Source organism: Aythya ferina (assembly GCF_964211825.1).
Source record: "Aythya ferina genome assembly, chromosome: 10".
Taxonomy (NCBI): Eukaryota; Metazoa; Chordata; class Aves; order Anseriformes; family Anatidae; genus Aythya; species Aythya ferina.
The window spans coordinates 452,902-472,280 of record NC_140306.1 but is presented as its reverse complement, the minus strand read 5'-3'; the positions used below and the strand labels follow the sequence as shown (position 1 = coordinate 472,280).

At 46.3% G+C, this 19,379-nt stretch overlaps 3 protein-coding genes across 9 annotated transcripts in view; 1 reads left to right on the top strand and 2 right to left on the bottom strand.

Moving 5' to 3' along the window:
- Positions 1–241: 241 nt before the first annotated feature.
- RPL32 (ribosomal protein L32) lies at positions 242–1,921 on the bottom strand. Its single transcript, XM_084530964.1, has 4 exons — positions 1,778–1,921; positions 1,220–1,320; positions 814–995; positions 242–417 (listed from the first exon to the last, which is right to left on the bottom strand). The coding sequence occupies exons 2-4, from the start codon at positions 1,313–1,315 to the stop codon at positions 288–290; spliced, it is 408 nt and encodes a 135-aa protein (XP_084387090.1). The 5' UTR covers positions 1,316–1,320; positions 1,778–1,921; the 3' UTR covers positions 242–287.
- A 384-nt stretch (positions 1,922–2,305) lies between these two features.
- On the bottom strand, positions 2,306–5,601 carry MBD4 (methyl-CpG binding domain 4, DNA glycosylase). Of its 2 annotated transcripts, none has more exons than XM_084530959.1 (6): positions 5,155–5,601; positions 4,597–4,671; positions 3,882–4,016; positions 3,514–3,663; positions 3,096–3,199; positions 2,306–2,505 (listed from the first exon to the last, which is right to left on the bottom strand). In XM_084530959.1, the coding sequence occupies exons 1-6, from the start codon at positions 5,564–5,566 to the stop codon at positions 2,428–2,430; spliced, it is 954 nt and encodes a 317-aa protein (XP_084387085.1). In that variant the 5' UTR covers positions 5,567–5,601; the 3' UTR covers positions 2,306–2,427. The 2 variants fall into 2 exon arrangements, with proteins under 2 accessions (XP_084387085.1, XP_084387086.1); XM_084530960.1 differs by having other exon boundaries at positions 4,597–4,668.
- Positions 5,602–5,739: 138 nt separating this feature from the next.
- The window catches only part of IFT122 (intraflagellar transport 122), a 32,468-nt gene continuing 18,828 nt past the window's right edge, over positions 5,740–19,379 (top strand). For 3 of the 6 annotated variants that reach the window (XR_014696459.1, XR_014696460.1, XM_084530955.1), the window contains exons 1-16: positions 5,740–5,876; positions 6,000–6,066; positions 6,933–7,017; positions 7,858–7,936; positions 8,735–8,811; positions 9,225–9,291; positions 10,304–10,450; positions 10,782–10,943; positions 11,878–11,953; positions 12,435–12,626; positions 13,389–13,527; positions 14,194–14,396; positions 14,882–15,019; positions 15,706–15,870; positions 16,714–16,911; positions 18,526–18,666. Coding sequence is in view for 4 of the 6 variants with exons in the window: in XM_084530955.1 (XP_084387081.1) it covers positions 5,836–5,876; positions 6,000–6,066; positions 6,933–7,017; positions 7,858–7,936; positions 8,735–8,811; positions 9,225–9,291; positions 10,304–10,450; positions 10,782–10,943; positions 11,878–11,953; positions 12,435–12,626; positions 13,389–13,527; positions 14,194–14,396; positions 14,882–15,019; positions 15,706–15,870; positions 16,714–16,911; positions 18,526–18,666 (1,977 nt within the window). In the remaining 2 variants the exon portion in view is untranslated. The other 3 variants (XM_084530956.1, XM_084530958.1, XM_084530957.1) reach the window with 3 other exon arrangements.

Here is a 19,379-nt window from a genome sequence, read left to right as displayed (position 1 = left end):
CCAAACGGAGTTCATTTCCTTCCCCTCGGCCATACTCAGAAAGGGGAGCTGGCCACAGCCCACCTGAGGTACAAGTGCCCCAGTACCTTAAAGCAAGAGCTGCGCAGCGTGCACTGCTGCCACCCCACTGCCAGGCGGGCACCAACTGCGGGTGCGAGTGGGGCCACAGCTCTGCTGGCCAAGCCCCCAGGAGCCGGCAAACCAAAGCCTCCCCTTGCAGCATTGAAAACATTCAGCAGAGTTTGTGTTCACACTTTATTAAATACATCCCAGCTGCGGGAGGCCATTTACTCGTTCTCCTCGCTGCGCAGTCTGGCGTTTGGATTAGTGATCTTGATGGCAAGCTGGGCAGCTCTCTCCACAATCACCTTGCGGTTCTTCGAAGACACGTTGTGAGCTATCTCTGCGCAGTACGACCTGCGGGAAGCGGAGCAGCCTGTTAGCCTTGCAAGTGGAGTCACTGAGATCTTAACGGCGTTACTTGGTACTTTGCTTTGGAGCAGTGCTACAAGGAGATGGCTGCAGGACACTTAGGCTTGTGTCCTAACAGATGCAAAGCCACCGCTGATGCTGTTTTACCAAGCCAATGCCGTCAGCACCACTTTAACGTGGTGTTTTCACCAGGTGTGAACGTGCCAGCCCCGAGCAGCTTTCTGTACGCCTCCCACCAGTGCATGGCAGCCCTTAGGAAACTGAGGCAGCCGCTGTGTTCTGGGAGCTGCAGCCTCCCAGGTGTCCCCTGTACATCTGCCTCTGACTGTGCTCCCCTCTGCCTCCCCCCAGCACCGTTACGGGGTGGCACTGCAGACTTACTTGTTGCTCATCATGAGCACTTCCAGCTCCTTGACGTTGTGGACCAGGAACTTTCTGAATCCCGTGGGCAGCATGTGCTTCGTCTTCTTGTTGCTCCCATAACCAATGTTGGGCATCAAAATCTGACCCTTGAACCTCCTGCGAACTCGGTTATCGATACCTCTCGGTTTCCGCCAGTTGCGCTGAAGGAACAGGGAAAAAAATGATGCTCAGTTACAAAGCTAAATCAGTCTGGAAGCACCCACATGGGAATAACAGCTTTAGCCAAAACTGACCTCCAAAGCTACCGACCTTACAGCGCGACCCACAGCACCAACACCCGGCCCCAACCATCCCCAGCCCTGAGGGCAGCCCCAGCCGATTTCCCCGAAGCTGTTCAACAAATGGACCCGCAGCGAGCTTTTACCTTGATCTTGACATAGCGATCGGACTGGTGCCGGATGAACTTCTTGGTCCTCTTCTTGACGATTTTGGGCTTCACGAGAGGCCTGAGGGCCGGCATGGTGCCTGGGGCAGGGGCAGAGGGAAGCAGCTGAGCAGGGCCTCAGCACGGAGGCGCCGCCCGCGTGGCCGTGTCCGGGCCGTGTTTGGCTGTGGCAGGGCCGTCTTCCCCCGCCGGCCACCGCGAGGCCCGCGGGGGAATGGGCGCGGCGCTGCGGTCGCTCTGCCTCCCGTTTCCGAGGCCGGCGGAGCACGGGCAGCTCCCCAGCTGCGGTCCGGGGAGGGCCCCGCGCCCCCACCCCCGCCCCCTCCCGGCCTCCCCCCGCCGCCAGCGCCGCCGGGCACCCCCCAACCCCCCCCGCCTCACGGCCGAGCCCCGGCCCCGCCGCCCGGTGCCGCCGGGGAGGTGCCGGCCCCGCTCCCGGCCCCGCTCGGGGCGCCCCGGGCCCGTTGGCGGCGGGCGGGGGGCCCGTGGGGTCCGGGCCGCGGGGGATGGGCGCGGATGGCCCCGGCCGGGCCTCACCGTGCGCGCGCTGCCGCCGTCCGCGGCCAGGCCCGGCAAGAAAGGGAGGCGGCGCCGCCGCGGGGCCTTATGGGGCGGGGGGGGGAGGTCCTGGCAGGGCGGCGCCGCCACGCGCGCGCACAGTGGGGACACCGCCCCCTCGCGGGGCCGCGCAAAGCTCAGCGCCGCCGCCGGGCGGGGCCAACGGGGGGGTCGCTCCGGGGGAGACGCCCGGGGAGAGGGGCTCGGTGCCGCCCCGCGGCCCCCGCCGCCTGCCCGCAGTTGTGAAGCTGCCAGGACCTGCCCCGAGCCGCTTCCGCCCGTGCCCTGCCCCGGGAGCGCCCCCCAGCGGCGCATGCGCGCGGCCGCAGCTGGAGCCCGCCCCCCCCCCGCCGCGTGCCGGCTCCGCCGCGTGCGGCACGCCGGAAGTGACGTAGCGCGGCTCCGCTTCCGGCTCAGGGAACCGCCGCGGGTTGGCGGCCGCAGGGCCCTGGGGGCGGCAACAACAACAGCGACACGGGGCGCGTCAAAGCGGCGGGCATCGGTTGATTTATTTATTTACTGATTTATTTATTATTATTTATTATTAAAACGTTCACTGCCGGGCGCCTCACCGCCACGGGGTGCTCGGTCAGCGCTCCACAAACACAGCCCGGCCGCGGGGGCCCCGCTCAGCCCACGCCGAGCTGCTGGCGGTTCTCCCAGAGCCAGGCGTGGTACACGTTCAGCTTCTGGTCCTGCGGCTGCACCTGCGGCACACGCACGGCCTGAGACAGATCCCGAACCGGCCCCCGGCCCCGCACCCACCCACCCCACGGCTCTGCCTGCCGCACGAGGCGGCCCCGGGACAGCAGCAGGCCTCCCTGTAACCGGTCCTGCTGCCCGACACGCGGCCTGGCCGGCCGGGACAGCCTGCAGGAACTGCAGAAAGGCAGTGCCAGAGAGCAGAACGCTCCTTCCCCTCCACCCCCCTGTGACAACAGGATCCCCACGGCAAAGCCCATCCTCAGAGGCGTGGCAGGATCCTGCTGGCGCTAAGTGTAAGAACCCGACCCTGCACTGCACCAGGGAGCTGCACCTCACCCCCACCCTGCGGAAATAAAACAGTAAAAATGGAGAATCACAGAAAAAAAATCAAGGTGACATCAGCCTTGACTTAAAGGCTCAGACTTGTAAAGAGTACACTCAGGGAGTTCAACCAATTCTGTTCAGATGAAAAATTGCTCTCTGATTTTTCAGTCCAAGCGAGTACATACATAGAATCCCACAGACTGGACAGACCCCCGCCACCTGCAGCACGCCTCAGCCCAAGCCCCAGCAGAACAGCAGCACCACGCACCTCTTTCCATTCGTTGACGCAGAAGATCCTGTAGGAGTCGTTTCCGTATTTTCCAATTCCGTGCAGCTCAATGGGGTACTTCCACTGCTTGGTCAGGTACTCATCTAGAATAAACAGCCACACAGCTCACCACGTGCAAACAGATCCTAGAGAGCAGGTCTAAACAAAATGGGCTATTACCCCACCTCCATTCTGCAATATTTTAAATAAAAACCATGGCTAGGTTAGCAGCACAAGTCACTCAGTTAGGACAATACGATTACAGCTCTGCACATAAAACCAAAACACCCCAAGGCTGCCTGAGATAAAGCACCACCCACACTCACCAAGGAGAAACATCACAAGGCAGTTTGAGAATAACGCTGCTTTTCTTGCTAGTCTGATTTTCACCATTCCACAGACTTGTCTAGGAACATACCTGAAAATTTGATTATGGTTTTCGCTCTGAGTGCGTAGAGGCCGAGAGGTTTCAACAGCTCCGCCATCTCCTTCCAGTCCGCGGTTCTGGCTACTTCGGGAGAAGGGTACTTCTCAAGGAACTCCCAGAGCACAGGAATCGCCATTTTACCTAGCCACAGAAATTGTCTCCTTTGATTATCTACGTTCATTTCTTGAAGTGAGCTTCTGCCGAGGCAGCGGACACATATTAAAGATTGCTTTTAACCTCATCACAAGCTAATATATATTTATTCTTTCATTAATGCCGCAAAAAATTGGCAGCTGTCCCGATCCTATGATAACACCACCCAACACTTCTACAACACGAAACCATTTTACTCCATTTACCTGACGTCTTATTGAGAAATATGGTTGCAATGAGCAGCTTCCACGGATCGTGGAAAAGCGTTTCTTGGACCAAGTTAAAAGGAGAACGTGGAGGAGTCCATTTTCTGAACGCCTTCCTTCGAGGCGGGCTTGGAGCTGTGCACAAAGGCAACAGAAGAAAATGTGTTGGGCAGTAAAGGATGCAATTACCTACTGAAAGGAAAATAATTACAAAAACGCGCTTGTGAAGCAGGTTCAGCACAGCGGGGCAGCGCGTGCGGGTGCAGCAGGGGTGACTCTCACGCTCCCTTTTGCAGAACTGTGCGGGAACACGCGCACTGCAGCGCTGGCACAGCACCGGGGCTGCCTACATGGCCCCATGTGCCGTGCTGTGTACGCTCCCTTGGAAGAGGCCCTCCCTCTAACCCGCCTGTCCCTCCACGGTTCTCCTCACACTCGTGTAAGCACGTGGCCGCAGGTTCCCTTGCGACAGGCAGAGCACCGCAGTGGGAAGAGAACTGCCCCTGAGCCCACTCACGCTGACACCCCACAGCCATCGGATCCCAGCGGGACGGCTGCGAGTACAGCCCAGCAGGGCAGGAGGCAGAGCCAGAGCCCTGCTGCTGCTGCACGTGGCCAGCCTGAAACTGGGAACATTTCCTGACACACCGCTGCGTCCTGAGCCAGCCTGTTCCTCCCCCCAGAGCAGGGTCTGTTTCCCTGAGGAGCACCGTACCTTCCTTACTGTATTTACTTGAGAAATACGGACTTGTTTTCCTCCTCTCCACCTGTGTTCGTGGGATAGGCTCTTCTGGAAAGAAATAATGCCTTAGCATTACCATGGGAAAAGAAAAGCACCTCTTTCGCTATCATGCCTCACAAAACATTTCCTTTCAGTGGTGATGGGAACGTGAGGATTTCAGGCAGCTGTACACAGGATCAGCGTGCTGCAGGTGTGAGAAAAGCCTTGCGGCGATAAACACCGCCCTGCCGTGGCCTGGGAAGCCAGGCTCAAACCAGAGCCAAGAATTGAGCACTGCCCGCACCCCGCGGCACCGACCCGGCTGTGAGCTGCCGCTTCCACGGAGCACACCGGGCAGCGGGGCAGGGGCACCAAGGAGTGGGTGCAGGGGGTAAGGGGAGCACCGGCAGCGGGTCCGGCTGTGCTCAGTGCGCGGGGAGGGGCAGGGACAGAGGCGGGCCGGGTGCAGGTGCTGAGGGGCTCGGTGCCACACCGGGCAGCTCCGTACAGCCCCGGAGACCCCCGGCGGGCCGGGTAGGGCCGCGCCCGTACCTGGCGGCGCTGCGGGGCGGCTCCCCGCGTGGGGCTCCGCAGAGGGCGCCCCGCCAGGGCCGCGCTCCGTGCCCGGCCGTCCCCGGGGCCTCAGGCTCCGCGTCCCCGCGGCCCGTGCGGGGCTCCCCGCTCCGTCGCGGCTGCGGGCCCGGCTCCTCTTCCGCCCGCCTCCGCCCGGCCCCGCTGCGCCTCCCCGGGGCTCGCCGCCGGCCTCATCGCCGCGCGCCCCGCGGCCGCTCCCCGCCGCCCCCGGGACAGCCGCGGGCGCGCCTCGGCGCGGGCCCGGCCCGGGGGCGGCGCGCAGCGAGACCCCGACACCGCCCGCCCCGCGCCGCCCAACTCCCGCGCGCGCGCCGCTCGCGGCCGTCCCGCGCGCCGCGCGCTGTGACGTCACGCCGCCGCCCGTCGCCATGCAGGCCCCGCCCTCGCGCGGCGGCGGAGAGCGCCCTCGGCGTCGCGGCCACGTGACCCCGCCGCCACGCCCCCCTCCCGCCGCGGCCCCGCCCTCGCCGCGCCTGCGCGCTGCGGCCCGGCCGCCGGGCGCCCCCTGCCGGCGGCTGCCCCCTGCCGCCGGGCCTCGCTGCGCCTGCGCGTTGCCAGGGCACCGGGCGGCGGCACGGCCCGGCCCGGCCCGGCCCGACCCGATCCATCCCGGCCCGGCCCGTGCCGCCCCTCCCGGCCATGCGGGCCGCGCTGACCTGGCGCGACCAGGCGGAGCACTGGTGAGCGGCCCCGCGGACACGGCCCGCTGGGGTGGTGCTGCCGGGCCGTGCCGGGCCGTGCCGTGGCTCCGGGCCCGTTGTCGCCGCGCGGCGCTGACCCCGCTGTGTTTGTCTCTCCCGCAGCATTTATGACCTGGCCTTCAAGCCCGACGGCACTCAGCTGATAATCGCTGCTGGGAACAGGCTCCTGGTAGGGCAGCGCCTGCGATTCCCCGCACGGTACCCGAGGAACCCCGCCCCCCGCACCCCTGATCCCTGGTGCTGCAGCCTGGGGTCTGCGCGTGAATTGATGGGGCTCGCTGCAAAGCGCTCTGAGGCTCCTTACCGTGTCTTGCCCAGCTGCAGGCCCGGTTTCGCAGAGTAACGGACTCGTGTTGCTGGCATCTTGTGCTCGCGCCTCATGAAGCAGCTGCCGACCCGCTGACCTCCACCCGGGCGGCGCGGCGTGCAGGCTCTGCTCCCACACGAAAATCTCTGAAACTCAAATTCATGTCCGTGCCTTGAGAGCGGCCTCAAGTAGGGCTCCCATCACGCTCCCTGGGTCAGAGTGCCTGCTGCTCACCCCTCAGCGAGAGCTGCTCACGGTCCCCTCCAAAGCTTTCGGATGGGATGGGTGTGAGAACGGCCGGGACGGCGGGATGGATTGCACGGCTGCCCAGAGGTGGCTGGAGCTGAAGGAAGGCAGGCCTCTTAGTCCCCAGCACTCACAGAGCGTTACAGTCAGTGATGGTCCTCCCAGTATCTTACTGTGTTTAAATATCTAATGTGAGGAAGGAAAGGGATGAAGTAAGGTGAACAGGACAAACGACTTGTTTGGAAATTTCATTTGTGCGTGTTTTTCTAATGTTTAGTGTTCTTTCTTTCAAAATGTTGGAAGAGAAGCATTACATTAAGAAAAACTGCTTTTCCACTTTAAAATGCCTTGTTTTGTGTGGATTGTATTGCATGCAAAAAAAAAAAAAAAAAAAAAACAGATACAATTTTGTTGATCTTAGGTAATTTAGTGCCATAGTCCTCATTTGGAAGGTAACTGTTTTTTTCCTGTTGTTTATACAGGTATATGATACTTCTGATGGAACCTTAATTCAACCTTTGAAAGGTCATAAGGACACAGTATACTGTGTGGCTTATGCTAAAGATGGTAAATACCCCTTTTTTTAGGATAGCATTAGTTTGTTTTGTAAAGTGCATATTATCTCCCATTTCTTACCGCAAATTGGTAACGAATTCAGGGTTGTTCCAGTAACAGCGCTTTGAACGTGTGTGCATGTGGTGTTTCCTTTTGTTTCTTTGTTTTTAATCGGGAGTTCGAAATGCCTCACAAATGCTACGTGCAGAAGGAACGAATCTTTTTTTACATGTACGGCTACCTGTTAATCCAGGAGCTGTAGTCCCCACCTCCCCTCCCATGACACGTCCTGAGGTAATGTCAGGAGAAGGCTTACCCTAGAGATCCCTCTTTCTAGTACTCCACTTGCCTTGAATTTTTGTTCCAGCAGTTCCTCTCCCAAAGCTTCCCAACCTTCTGATCCTTCGTATGTTAGCGTGCTCAGTACAGGTCACCTTACGCTTCTAGTTTGTTCATTGTTTCTGGTGCTCATTCCGTGAGGAAGTACTGCGTGTGGATTCGAAGGACTTACTCTCAAATACTAATATTTAAGTTAGAGCCAGTGCCTTTGAAAATATGTCACATTTCTCTTGACACTGGTAACAAATCTTCAACGCGTGACTGGCAGCGTTGGAAAGGCCATCTCCTTGCTTGCATTACTGGGCTTTAATGAGGCAGTCTCTGAAGGAGTATCAAAATAAAGCCACTGGAATTTCACGTAGAGAAGTGCAGCCGCATCAAGACACTTACAGTGTTAGGCCCGTTATTATTTGAGCCTTGTCCAGTTCAAGAACATCTTGCTCTCTATCTGGTTGAATACTTGGAGTGCAAAGGATTCTCGTGTATGCGATTTAAATTATATTTAATTCCTAGGCAAACGTTTTGCGTCTGGCTCGGCTGATAAAAGTGTGATAATTTGGACTTCAAAGTTAGAAGGAATTCTGAAATACACGTAAGTAATGCCTTTTAATTTTGTGTGCCTCAAATACAGCCTCTGATTATGCACCCTGCTGTCAAAGAGTAAGTGATGAGAGAGTTGGAAGAAGGTTAACTAAGGTCAGAGAAAATGCCAGTGGCTAATGGGAGAGGGAAGAGGAAAAGAATAGTCAAAGTACCTGAATGAGGCAGGAAAGCAATTAAAGGCATTACAGAGGGCAGGAAGGCTTAGATTAATCTCTCAATTTAGAGAGCTGGCAAAGAACTAGGGAAACTTTGTAGGTTGAGATGAAATGAAAGGGAATATAACTGATCTGTGTAATAAACCAACTTAATATAGAACTAGGGCAAAGACCAAACTGAAGGTAAGGTTTGGTACTTTTTTTCTCTGTGTACTCCCATATTTCTCTTGCTATGTTTAATATGTCATCTCTTTTAAGCTACATCTTCAAATTCTGTTTCTGAATGTGTGTGTACAATTATTACTAGTTATTATACACGAGCTACTGCACTAGTTCGGAGCATACCCAAGCATGCTTAGGGTTTGGATATAACCTTTAATCACATCTCACAAACCACCACCTACATACGTTTTTAGCTGATCTTGATGAAACGCAGTGAATCGTGCCATGCAGAGACGATTTTTTCAGGTTTTGTTATGGATTTAGTTTACAGTAATTGCAGATTAATTTGATGTAATACAAGCTGATCAAGTTATTTCTGCCATCTGGTGAGCCTTGCTGCTATCTCGCTGAAAGTCAGAAAAAGGCACTTAAGAGTGACTTACTGAAATGCGATTGTAACTTCATTCTAGGCATAATGACTCTATACAGTGCGTTTCATACAATCCTCTTACTCATCAGTTGGCATCCTGCTCTTCCAGTGATTTTGGTATGTCTTCTCCTCACTTTTCCAGTAAGTCACTGAATTCCATAAAAGCTGTATAGCTAAGCTAACCACAGATATGTATGGCTCTTTCTGTCCAGGAGAGATATGTTAGCTAAAGTTAAGTAACATTAGATTCTTAATTATATCATTTAAAATCAGTTGGAGAGGACTATGTAGTGACGTGTCCTAGAATAAAATGTACTTTTACTGTGATTTTTCCAGAGAAACTCTTCCTCTATTAGGTATTTCCCCCCTTTACTGATTATATAATGTGTATTTAAATGTCCTTCTAATAGTGATTGAGACTTTGATGACTGAAGTCCAAACTGAATTTTCTGACAATATTATTTTCTAATCTGAAGACTGGTAAAAGCTTACTTACAATTTACTTTGGCTTCTTGTTTGTTTTTATCAAGGTTTGTGGTCTCCTGAACAGAAGTCAGTCTCTAAACATAAAGCTAGCAGTAAGATTACTTGCTGTAGGTAAGTTTTAATAATTACCTGTATCATTTACATTAGTTTCAGTACAAATGGTTCAAATAATCTGCAGGCTTAAAGGAAAAAAGTTCAAGCAAAGTAGTTCAATGTTTGTCAAGACAGCGCACCCAGTATGAGAGGGGCTCTCCCAGCTTGCTGAGTAGTAGCATTGCGTATTTTATGCTGCTCTGCCATTTTCATTATTAAAATATTTTAATGGTATGTAGAATGCTCCAGTAGAAATAAGACTAATACTCATCAAAGATGATTTGTTCTTTCTTGTGTTGTCTTCTCAGAGAGCTGCTTTTTTTGTTTGTTTGTTTTACTTTAAATAGTAAATGGTCTGGGAGGTTTATTTGGTACTATTAAAACAAACCCTGTCAGAAAGTACCAGGGAGGTGCTCTGGTTTTGAGCTGATGTCTTAATTTCTCTCTCCATCTGTTTAGCCAACTTGTGCAGTAACAGCACAAGGAAGTTGGAGGAAAGATAATTACACACTTTTTTGCAGAGCTGTTCGTCTTCCATGTTGTTGGTATTTGCAGAAGGTGATACTACTTTCGTGGGGAACCTGAGGCAAGGCTGTACTAATTTGTGTAAAGTCACCCAGCTTACTACAGTAGAGACAAGCATAGAAGCAGGTCTCCTCTAACCCAGCACCATGCAGTTTCCGTGTTCTAAATGTAGCTTTTAAAAGTCTGGTCTACTGTCAACGATCTCATTCTCAAAAATGTATGTGTTAATTAGCACCATAGAAGTATGGCAAGCAGATGATATCTTTATTTTTTTTCTGCTTTATTTGTGTGTGTAATAAAATGTTCTTGCTGTGAACTGCGTGCTGGTGCCATAAATGGGGATTTAGGTGCATAAACAAATTACAAGGATTACTGGCTATATCCCAGAACTCCCTTTTAGAAATATATTTCAATCTATTGTCCCTATTTGAGTATGCTGTACCATTTTACCTTCCTGATGCTTGTTTTTAGTAGTTTGCTCTTCTGTATGTGTATGTTTTATCAGCTGGACAAATGATGGCCAGTACCTTGCTTTGGGGATGTTCAATGGCATTGTCAGCATACGGAATAAAAATGGTGAAGAGAAAGTTAAAATAGAGCGTACAGGGGGCGTTTCATCTCCAATATGGTCAATTTGTTGGAATCCATCCAGGTAAATAATTTAATTCTTCCTGTTTTTTCATGCTGACCGACTAATTCTTGATAGCAGATAGACTGATGGCAGAAAGGCTTGACTTTCAACCTGCTGGAACACATTAATGGCAAATATGTTACTTCTTTTATTTTTTAGTGATTGTGTATTGGGGTTTGTCTTTGCCAGTGTTTAATTACATGGATAAACTGGGAACAAATTCTGCTTAGGTATCATAAACATTGCTTTTGTCTTTGTTGTTTGGATTGGGGGAGGGAGGGGAGAACCTGTTTGCACTTCAATTCAGAGGCAATGCTGTGACATATATGTGAATAAACAATTGCTATTGCAGTAGGTGGGAGAGATTTTGGAGCAGAGCAGATCAACAAGAGGAGTCAGATAACAGCCATGTAGAGAAGATACCAGAATTGAAATCCAGGCCTGGCAATAGACAGTGTAGTGAGACACAGGTAGAAGACCAGCAGGAAGAAGAGACCCCTGTGGATTTCAGCTTGTGAGTGAAATTACAAAGGCACATACATACAGATATATCCGTCTGTATTACCCAGTAGAGTGATTTACAAAAAACAGCAAAGGCAAAGAGTATTTATGCAGGTTGCCAAACCAGGTATTCAAAAGTTAGGAAATCCGGGATTACGAGTTGCTGCTATAGTACTAATTTATTCTGCCAGCATGTGTTCATTGTGAGATACTTCTTAAGCGTGTGATAGCAGGTTGTTTTTTCTCACAAATGCATACCTTGCGCATTGAGCAAAGGGAAGGCTTACCGAACAGTTAGCTTTTCAGTAGCTTTTTTGTTTTCTTTTTTTTTTCAGCTGAGGGTTAGAAGCATTATTTGCAGCAGAATGCTCAGATTTCCATCTCCCTTCTTCCTAAGCAAGACTGTAGAGAAGGTGACTCTAACGTTTTGTTCCAAGCTGCACAGATCGTGTCAGAGTACCAAAGTTAACAAATTTGGTACTGAACCCTTTCCTCACTATGCTGCTGGTCTGGCAGGAACAATTTCCTTTTCTGCCTTGCGTTCTCATAGCTGTAGTTGTTTTGCTTAGCTGTATTGGTTTTGACATTATGGTGACTTTATACTACTGTAGCTAAGGTCAGAATCTGGGCCCAGGTGCTTCGTTTGTTTAAAAGGACCACTAGTTTCACTGTACCTGCTACTTACATAGCAGAATCAAGCTTTTCAGTTATTCCTGTAAAGGAGACTGATTTTTCCTTTGTCTCTAAGCTGTCTTCCTCAGTTTTAAATGGTAAGATTTCTCTGCTGTACTTTCATTTGGTGGTTGTAGGTTTTTGTTACTGCTTTGTTTGTTTGTTTTGAGTAATTTGAAGTATATTCTGCTATCCTATTACTTGGTTCTGTTGCTCTAAGAAATTTACAATTAAGTTATGATAAAAATTGCCATTAACATTTTTGTTGTCCTTAGAGATGAACGCAATGATACTTTAGCTGTAGCCGATTGGGGTCAAAAGCTTTCCTTTTATCAACTTAGTGGCAAACAGGTATGTTTTTGGAAGGTGGTATGGTATTTCTGATTCTGCTTTGTGTACTGTATACAAAGTACTTCTGTATTAAGGCTTTATTAGCTGCATTAAATGTTTTCTGCTCTCCAGGCCTGTAATGAATCTGTCATTCCCCACCACCTCACCCCCCCCGCCCCAACCAGATTTTTATCTAGCTCTTGTGTCTCTTGTGACAACTCAGCTACTGTCTTAAAATTCTTGTATTAATGCCTTTACAGCTTTTGTGACTTTTGGATGTAATTTAGAACTGCCTTTTGGAATATTAAGATAGACAATGTTTCTAAAGTATTGAAAAGTTGTGCGTGGCTGGAGAGATGAGGAGAATGGTCTTGGTGACAGCAGTTGCCACTAAGAAAAAGATCCTTGCGTTTCTATTCACCTGTTATTGCTGCCTTGGGAAGATATGAAACGATCCTTTTGTTAATATTTTTTACTTATGTATTTTTATTTTCCCTCCTAGATTGGGAAGGACAGAGTGCTCAATTTTGACCCTTGCTGTGTCAGCTATTTTACTAAGGGAGAGTATATTTTATTGGGAGGTTCCGATAAACAAGTTTCACTCTTCACGAAGGATGGTGTGCGTCTTGGAACCATAGGAGAGCAAAGTAGCTGGGTGTGGACATGCAAAGCTAAACCAGACTCCAACTATGTGGTGAGTAGGTACATTTTACTGATATTTCCACAGACAGTGAGCCATAAGGCAAGACCATACATTTTCAAATTCATTTGTCTAGTCTGTATGTCCCTAGTGAGACAACAGAACCTAAACACTGTTTAGTGAGCTCCTAAAATATTTCAGCTACCACTGAAATTAAAAATATCCTGCAGAAGTAAAACGTGGGCTGCAGTATGGCAGTAAATGAGTGTCATTCTTGCTTTCAGATGGTAAGCATTTGCTGCATTTTGATTTACAAAGAGGAGGGTTTGGGAATGGAGGAGAAGGAGGAGGGGAAAAAAATGATAATGACTTCTAAGTCGACCAAATCTAGTTCTATGATGGGAAGAAAATGTTTGAGTTCTTTTTCTGTTTAGAGTTTCTAGCTTTATACCTTGTGGAAAATACCAGCAGGGCAACTGTTAGTCATAAATGCTGCAGTCTGCTAATACACAAATGTTAAGAGATACAGAGCAGATTTAAAACAAACAAACAAAAAACACTAAAACCACCAAAATAAGAAAACAAACAAAAACAACAACCCAAAACATAAATCAAGTCTATGATAGCATCAGTCCTTGCTTTGCATTACAAAGGTCAACAGCGTTTCTGACACTGTTTTAGTACAAGTAACTTGTAATTGCTTTCAGTCTATACATTATGCAGGAAAAGGAACATAATGCTCATAAATACTGGAAGTTTTGCCAATTTTCACCTACACGTACCAATTAACTAAAATTATTTTCTCCTTGTGTTCAGGCAGTAGGGTGCCAGGATGGAACAATATCCTTTTATCAGTTGATTTTCAGCACTGTTCATGGACTTTATAAAGATCGCTATGCTTACAGAGACAGCATGACTGATGTTATTGTCCAACACCTCATCACTGAACAAAAAGGTAATTTCACACTTCCAGGCCAAAGCTTCAATCTCGTTACTTTCTTTTTTTTTTTTTTAATATCCATCAGAACACTTGGAATACATGCTTCATCTACCAGTCAGATTGTTGGCACTTCCACAGTAAAATTGAGGATCCTTTTTGCAGGATGAGAGTGCAAACTTGGGTTCTGGAGGATTAGTGCTGACAAGCTTAATGAAAGATATGGGGATTTGAAAGGATGATGGGAGGGGCAGAAGCTTTTAAGATAAGATTTTAATCTGTGCAAATGAGATAAAAATACCTATATATATATATATATAGGTATATAGGTGTATATATATATATTTATATTGTGTTTGTTTTTGTTTTTTTTTTTAACTTGCAACCTCAACAGTTTGTGCTGATTTTTATTTTTGTGCTAATTTGGCTTTTTATGGGAAGGGATCAAATACTGGTCAGGAATGTGCAGTTGAAAAAAAAAAAAAAAAGTAGAGGAAGATGACCTTCTATCCACATAACAATTTATATAGATGCAGAAAAACAAACGTATCCTAGCAGCAATCTGCTGTTAGATGTAGGTGCTTCAGAAAAAATAAATTTTATCTTTATAATGATTTTTTCTGTCTTAGTCTGTTATTTCATGTCAGCCTATACTATGTTTTCTTTGTTTTTCTTTCCCTCTAGTTAGAATAAAAGGCAGAGAGCTTGTAAAGAAAATTGCAATCTACAAAAACAGATTAGCCATCCAGATGCCAGAGAAAATCTTGATTTATGAGCTATACTCAGATGATTCTTCAGATATGTATTATCGGGTGAAGGAAAAAATAGTAAAGAAATTTGAATGCAACTTGCTGGTTGTATGTTCAGATCACATAATTTTATGCCAGGTATGTGCCTTAAAATTAAAAGTAGTTTTGGGGTATATTCAGACTTGAAGGTAGCTTTCCAAAGAGCTGGTAGGAAAAGTTTGATATCTTAAGGGGAAGAACTGTACGGGTTTGCACTCTTAGACAATACAACGTGTAGTGCTGTTACCATGTACAGCGCCCACATCGTAAGCTATGCCTGTGGCATGCCGCAGGTGGCTCTGCTTTAGTAAAACAGTTGCCATAGAGAACTGTAGCACCCAATGTAGGGAAACCTTTGGGCAAAAGTGAGCTGCAAAACCAGGTGGTTTTTTGTTTGTTTGTTTTTGCTTGTTTGTTTGTTCATAGCACTAAGAAGCCTTAAAGAATTCACTCTGTTAAATTGACTGACATTCTGATTTTTTTGTTTGTGAAATAGGCACACCCAGTATAGGTATAAATGCAAAACCTCAGAGGCACAAAGTTTTTTTCTTTATGCAGTATTGTGTACATTACTGTGTCTTTAGGAGAAAAGATTGCAGTGCCTCTCATTTAGTGGCGTTAAAGAACGGGAATGGCTGATGGAATCTCTTATTCGTTACATTAAAGTAATTGGAGGACCTCCAGGAAGAGAAGGCCTCTTAGTTGGTCTAAAGAATGGTCAGGTAACACATAACGTCTGGTATGTGTCTTTTCACTTAAAATAAAACCTGTTTAATGCTCTTTGGGGGAGACCTTTAAGAGCAGCATGTTTTCTCATAACCTAAAATTTTATTTGACTGAATCTCATCTTGTGTTTAAAAATGATTGCTTCTTTCTTTCATTTTCTCTGGTTACAAAATTTATGCAAACTTGCTTGACTTTTAAGCCCATATGTTGCTAGAACAACTGACAAAAACAGAGGTCTTGGTGAACTGAGAGAACGTTTGTCATTGGAGGGGTGGTGGTGTGCGTGTGTGTGTCCTCTGAGAGTTGCAAACTGGAGCCCATAGATACTGATGTTAAGGACAGAAGTAAAAAGGAATTTGAGATCTTTAGTGTCTTCTGTATCAATGTTATACTTTCCTTTAGTCATATATTAATGTAATTGTTAAAGCGGAGGATTAAAAATTTCAGGATGCTTAGCAAATGTCCTATTTGTGTGGGCTTGCAAGCTAGAGTATGTTTGGAAACAAGTCTTGAATTTCAAGTTACCTCAGACTGGAAGCCTTTTTTAAATTTTATTTTACAATTTCTCTGAGGAAAAAAAAATTGCGATTGCATGCTTTATACAGCATTAGCGTTTGTACTCAGGGTGATTTCTAGTTCTAGGAACAAAAACTTGACTGACTTTGGTTTCAAATATGTCTAGATTCTGAAGATATTTGTTGATAATGTCTTTGCGATCGTCCTGTTGAAGCAATCCACAGCTGTGCGCTGTCTGGATATGAGTGCATCTCGAAACAAGCTCGCAGTGGTTGATGAAAATGATACCTGCCTAGTGTATGATATTCATACCAAAGAGTTGCTGTTTCAGGTAAAACTTAGTCTTGTTCTCAATCCCTAAAAAAAAAAGGGGGGGGGGGAGGGGGCAGGAAGAGATTGAGAACACAGAACATAACAAAAGTTTTAAGTTTGAATAAGTTATTTAAACTATTAATTTCTGTTTGTAGAACGTAACTATATCTCAGTGAAAACTACTGTTTTAGGGTTGGTAGATGAGGAATTAGAAGGCAGGAGATGTGTGAGCAACAGCTGAATGAAGAACACTTTAACAAGTGACCCTTTCAGGTTAATTCAGAGCTCTGTCCTGGTTCCTTTTCAAGTATTAATGTTAACAAGAATTTTGGCTTTATCATAATATGAACACAAAGCCTAAACTTGTTTGTTATGTATTCCCAGACTATAACATGAATAATAATTCTCTCTTTATTGAAAGCTTAACAGTCCCTTTGAATGTTCACTCATTTGAAGTATTTTCAGAGAATACTGTATAGAAAGTATGAAGTGCTACAAAGACAAGGTCTGTACCTTTCTTTGAGTTACAGGCACAAAAATGATCAGTTCAGTGTGGTAGCTAGCAAACAGTTTATTATTGCGGAATAGTATGTTCTACAGTTTGCTAGTATAGATAATTACCAAATGCAAAACAAAAAAAGACAATTATAGCTGTTGAAATGTAAAATATGGCTCTGTAAATCTGTTTAGTAATATATGAGGCTTTAGATTATTGCAAATGTAAATAATAAATACATGTGCGTGTGTGTGTGTGCACATGCCAGGCTATAATAGATCAAATATTCTATCTGAAGGATGCATATTTCTTAGGAAAGATTATGTGGTTGTATCTGTTGTAATCATCAGTTATTTTGTTCATTAGGAACCCAACGCTAACAGTGTGGCATGGAATACACAGTGTGAGGATATGCTTTGCTTTTCTGGAGGGGGTTACCTCAATATCAAAGCTAGTAACTTCCCTGTCCATCAACAAAAACTTCAAGGCTTTGTTGTGGGTTACAACGGCTCCAAGATCTTCTGTCTTCATGTTTTTTCTATGTCAGCTGTTGAAGTTCCGCAGGTAATCCTTTTATCTCATTAAGTGTTGCTTTACATTTCATAAACACCAGTGTTTAAGAAGTGAAGAAGCTTTTCTGAAATTTACCAGTATTCTGTTACCGTAGTGATTGCAATTACAAATCTTCTTTATTGCCATATAAGATACATTGCATGATCTATTTTATTTTTATTTGATCATAATGAATCTAATTTCCTTTTTACTGTTGATTCTTTCTACTTCTCTAATTGCAAATGTACTTATAGTCATCTTTGCTTTTAAATTTATGGTGCGGGTGTTACCTCTTCCTGTATTCTTAATGTAGTTTGTGTATCTTTCTTCAAGTTTTCATTTTATTTTCCTTATGAGTACAACAAATACTGCATCATCTAAGTGTATTTAGGTAATATTTAAGCTGCATGCTTTAGTTTGACTGTATCATGCACGCGTAGTCTTTATATGCCAAGTTTATAAATTGCCATCCACAAAATGCTATTTTCTATATTATGGGAAACAATGGAAGAATACAAAGCAGTCTAAGAAACAAACAAAAAAGGAAAAAAAAAAACAGTTTGTGACTCACTTCTGACCCACATTTTTGTGCAAGATTTGAAATTCAAGGTCAACGAAGAAGGCAAATGTCCTATGTGCTTTTGTTGAACTAATGGATATCCTGTGTTAGATCCCTGTCTACTCTGTAGACGTTACGCTGATTAAGTAATTAGACCCCTTAATTGAAGTCTGGATTGTCCAGTACGGTTGGTAGCTGTGAGATATACCAAGCCTAGTGTGCTTCTTTTTAGTCTGTCTTTGGAATGCTTTAGGCAGGTTATTCAAAAGTGTACTTTGGTGGGAGAGAGGATCAAAAAGTTTTGAGATAAATTGGTAAAAGTAACATGGAGATCAATATGCATCCTTTCTTTACTTGCAAACCCAGAATTAAGGAAGCAGCAGCACTCTGTGCTCATTCAGAGGGTTTGAGCTGCAGCTGCAGGTCCCTGAGCCTTGTTCTGTTTGCATCAGCCTGCAGCAGTTGACAGCGTTTCTCCTTAATTTGCTTTTAGGGCAGGTCCTTAGGAGAGGTCAGCATCTTCTGGGCTTAATAGTTTCAGTCTTGGTAAAACAGCTTTGTCATCAGGTTGGCAGAGTGGAGTTACTTCCTCACGATGCCCCTTGCTGTTGGGTTTGAATATTTCTAGGGATGCTTCATCCTGCTCTGTTGGGTAACCTGCCATGCTTGGAGCCTTTGAGAACAAACTACTCCCTCCTTTGCTCTGTCTTCATAGTATTTTCTTTAAAAACAAACAGAACAACAAAAAACCTTCATACATAATATCTAGCATGTACAATGCTCAGAGGAATCAGAAGAATTCATTAACTACTTCCTAATGTGCTGGGAAGTGAAGACTTCAAGGTGGATGTGTTTGGAACATAATTAACCAAGCTGGTCTGAAGATACACTGATAATTCCCCCAGAATGTTATTCTACACATTGTACAAAAACATACATTTATTCCCTGTGGAATTTCATAAAAGTTGTGATTGGAATGTAATTTTTTTCTGACTGTATAGAGAATTTCACAAATGTACCTCAGTATTATGCTTTCTAATGCACATTTTTCCAATGGAAATCCTTAGTCTGCGCCCATGTATCAGTATCTGGAACGGAAAATGTTTAAAGAAGCATATCAAATTGCATGTTTAGGAGTGACTGATGCTGACTGGAAAGAACTGGCCATGGAAGCCTTAGAAGGACTGGAGTTTGAAACAGCTAAAAAGGTAAAGTAGTTATTCGCTTGATTAGCAGATTTATTTATTTATTTATTTATTTTGCTGTCATTGTTTCTTCTTAATTGCTGGAACATGAAGTGGTGTTTCTGTTACTACCTTACTTGTCCTAGGCCTGGTCTGTGTTATATACAAGATCTGGAGATGAGATTTTAAACAGGGATCCATTTTTTTCTTCTAGATAAATGCCATATTCTAAATAAGTGCTAAATATAAAGAAAGGCTTCTTACATCTGCTGGAAAATGAGCTGATGAGTTTGAGAAATAAAACTGAGAAGTTGTTCAGTGGTGCTGCTCGCCACCAGGTGGCAGCAAAGAATCTCTCAGCTAAGCCTCCCCCCCAGCCTATAAATCTATTCTTTGTGTCCTCCACCCCAAGTGTTTCAGAACCTCAGTTTAAATGTGTAGATTTCATTGTTTTTTACTTAGACGTTAGTTTTCTTTGAGGATGGTGATGATGGCATGTCATCATTTTAGTCACCTTCTATCAGGGATGTCTCATTTTGGGGAGTATTATGTAGGTGGGCATATACCAAAGAACACAGTTTTCTCTGGCATAAAATACTTTCCCTATTTTTCCTTCAGCATCTTTTTTCAAATAAGAGAGGGCAAACTGAGTTCAATGCCGTAAATATTGTATGAAAGACAAAGCATTCTAAAAATATGCAGGGAATGGCCTGCAATGATAGGCATCTTTTAATAAC

Excerpts from the sequence above, each read along its gene's own strand:
- MBD4 (XM_084530959.1), bottom strand. The coding sequence starts at position 5,566 with ATGGCGACGGGCGGCGGCGTGACGTCACAGCGCGCGGCGCGCGGGACG. Across the intron at positions 4,672-5,154 it reads CCGCCCCGCAGCGCCGCCAG|AAGAGCCTATCCCACGAACA; the intron begins GTACGGGCGCGG and ends ATTTCTTTCCAG. Across the intron at positions 3,200-3,513 it reads AACCATAATCAAATTTTCAG|ATGAGTACCTGACCAAGCAG; the intron begins GTATGTTCCTAG and ends TGTTTATTCTAG.
- RPL32 (XM_084530964.1), bottom strand. The coding sequence starts at position 1,315 with ATGCCGGCCCTCAGGCCTCTCGTGAAGCCCAAAATCGTCAAGAAGAGG. Across the intron at positions 996-1,219 it reads ATCGCTATGTCAAGATCAAG|CGCAACTGGCGGAAACCGAG; the intron begins GTAAAAGCTCGC and ends CTGTTCCTTCAG. Across the intron at positions 418-813 it reads GTGCTCATGATGAGCAACAA|GTCGTACTGCGCAGAGATAG; the intron begins GTAAGTCTGCAG and ends CGCTTCCCGCAG.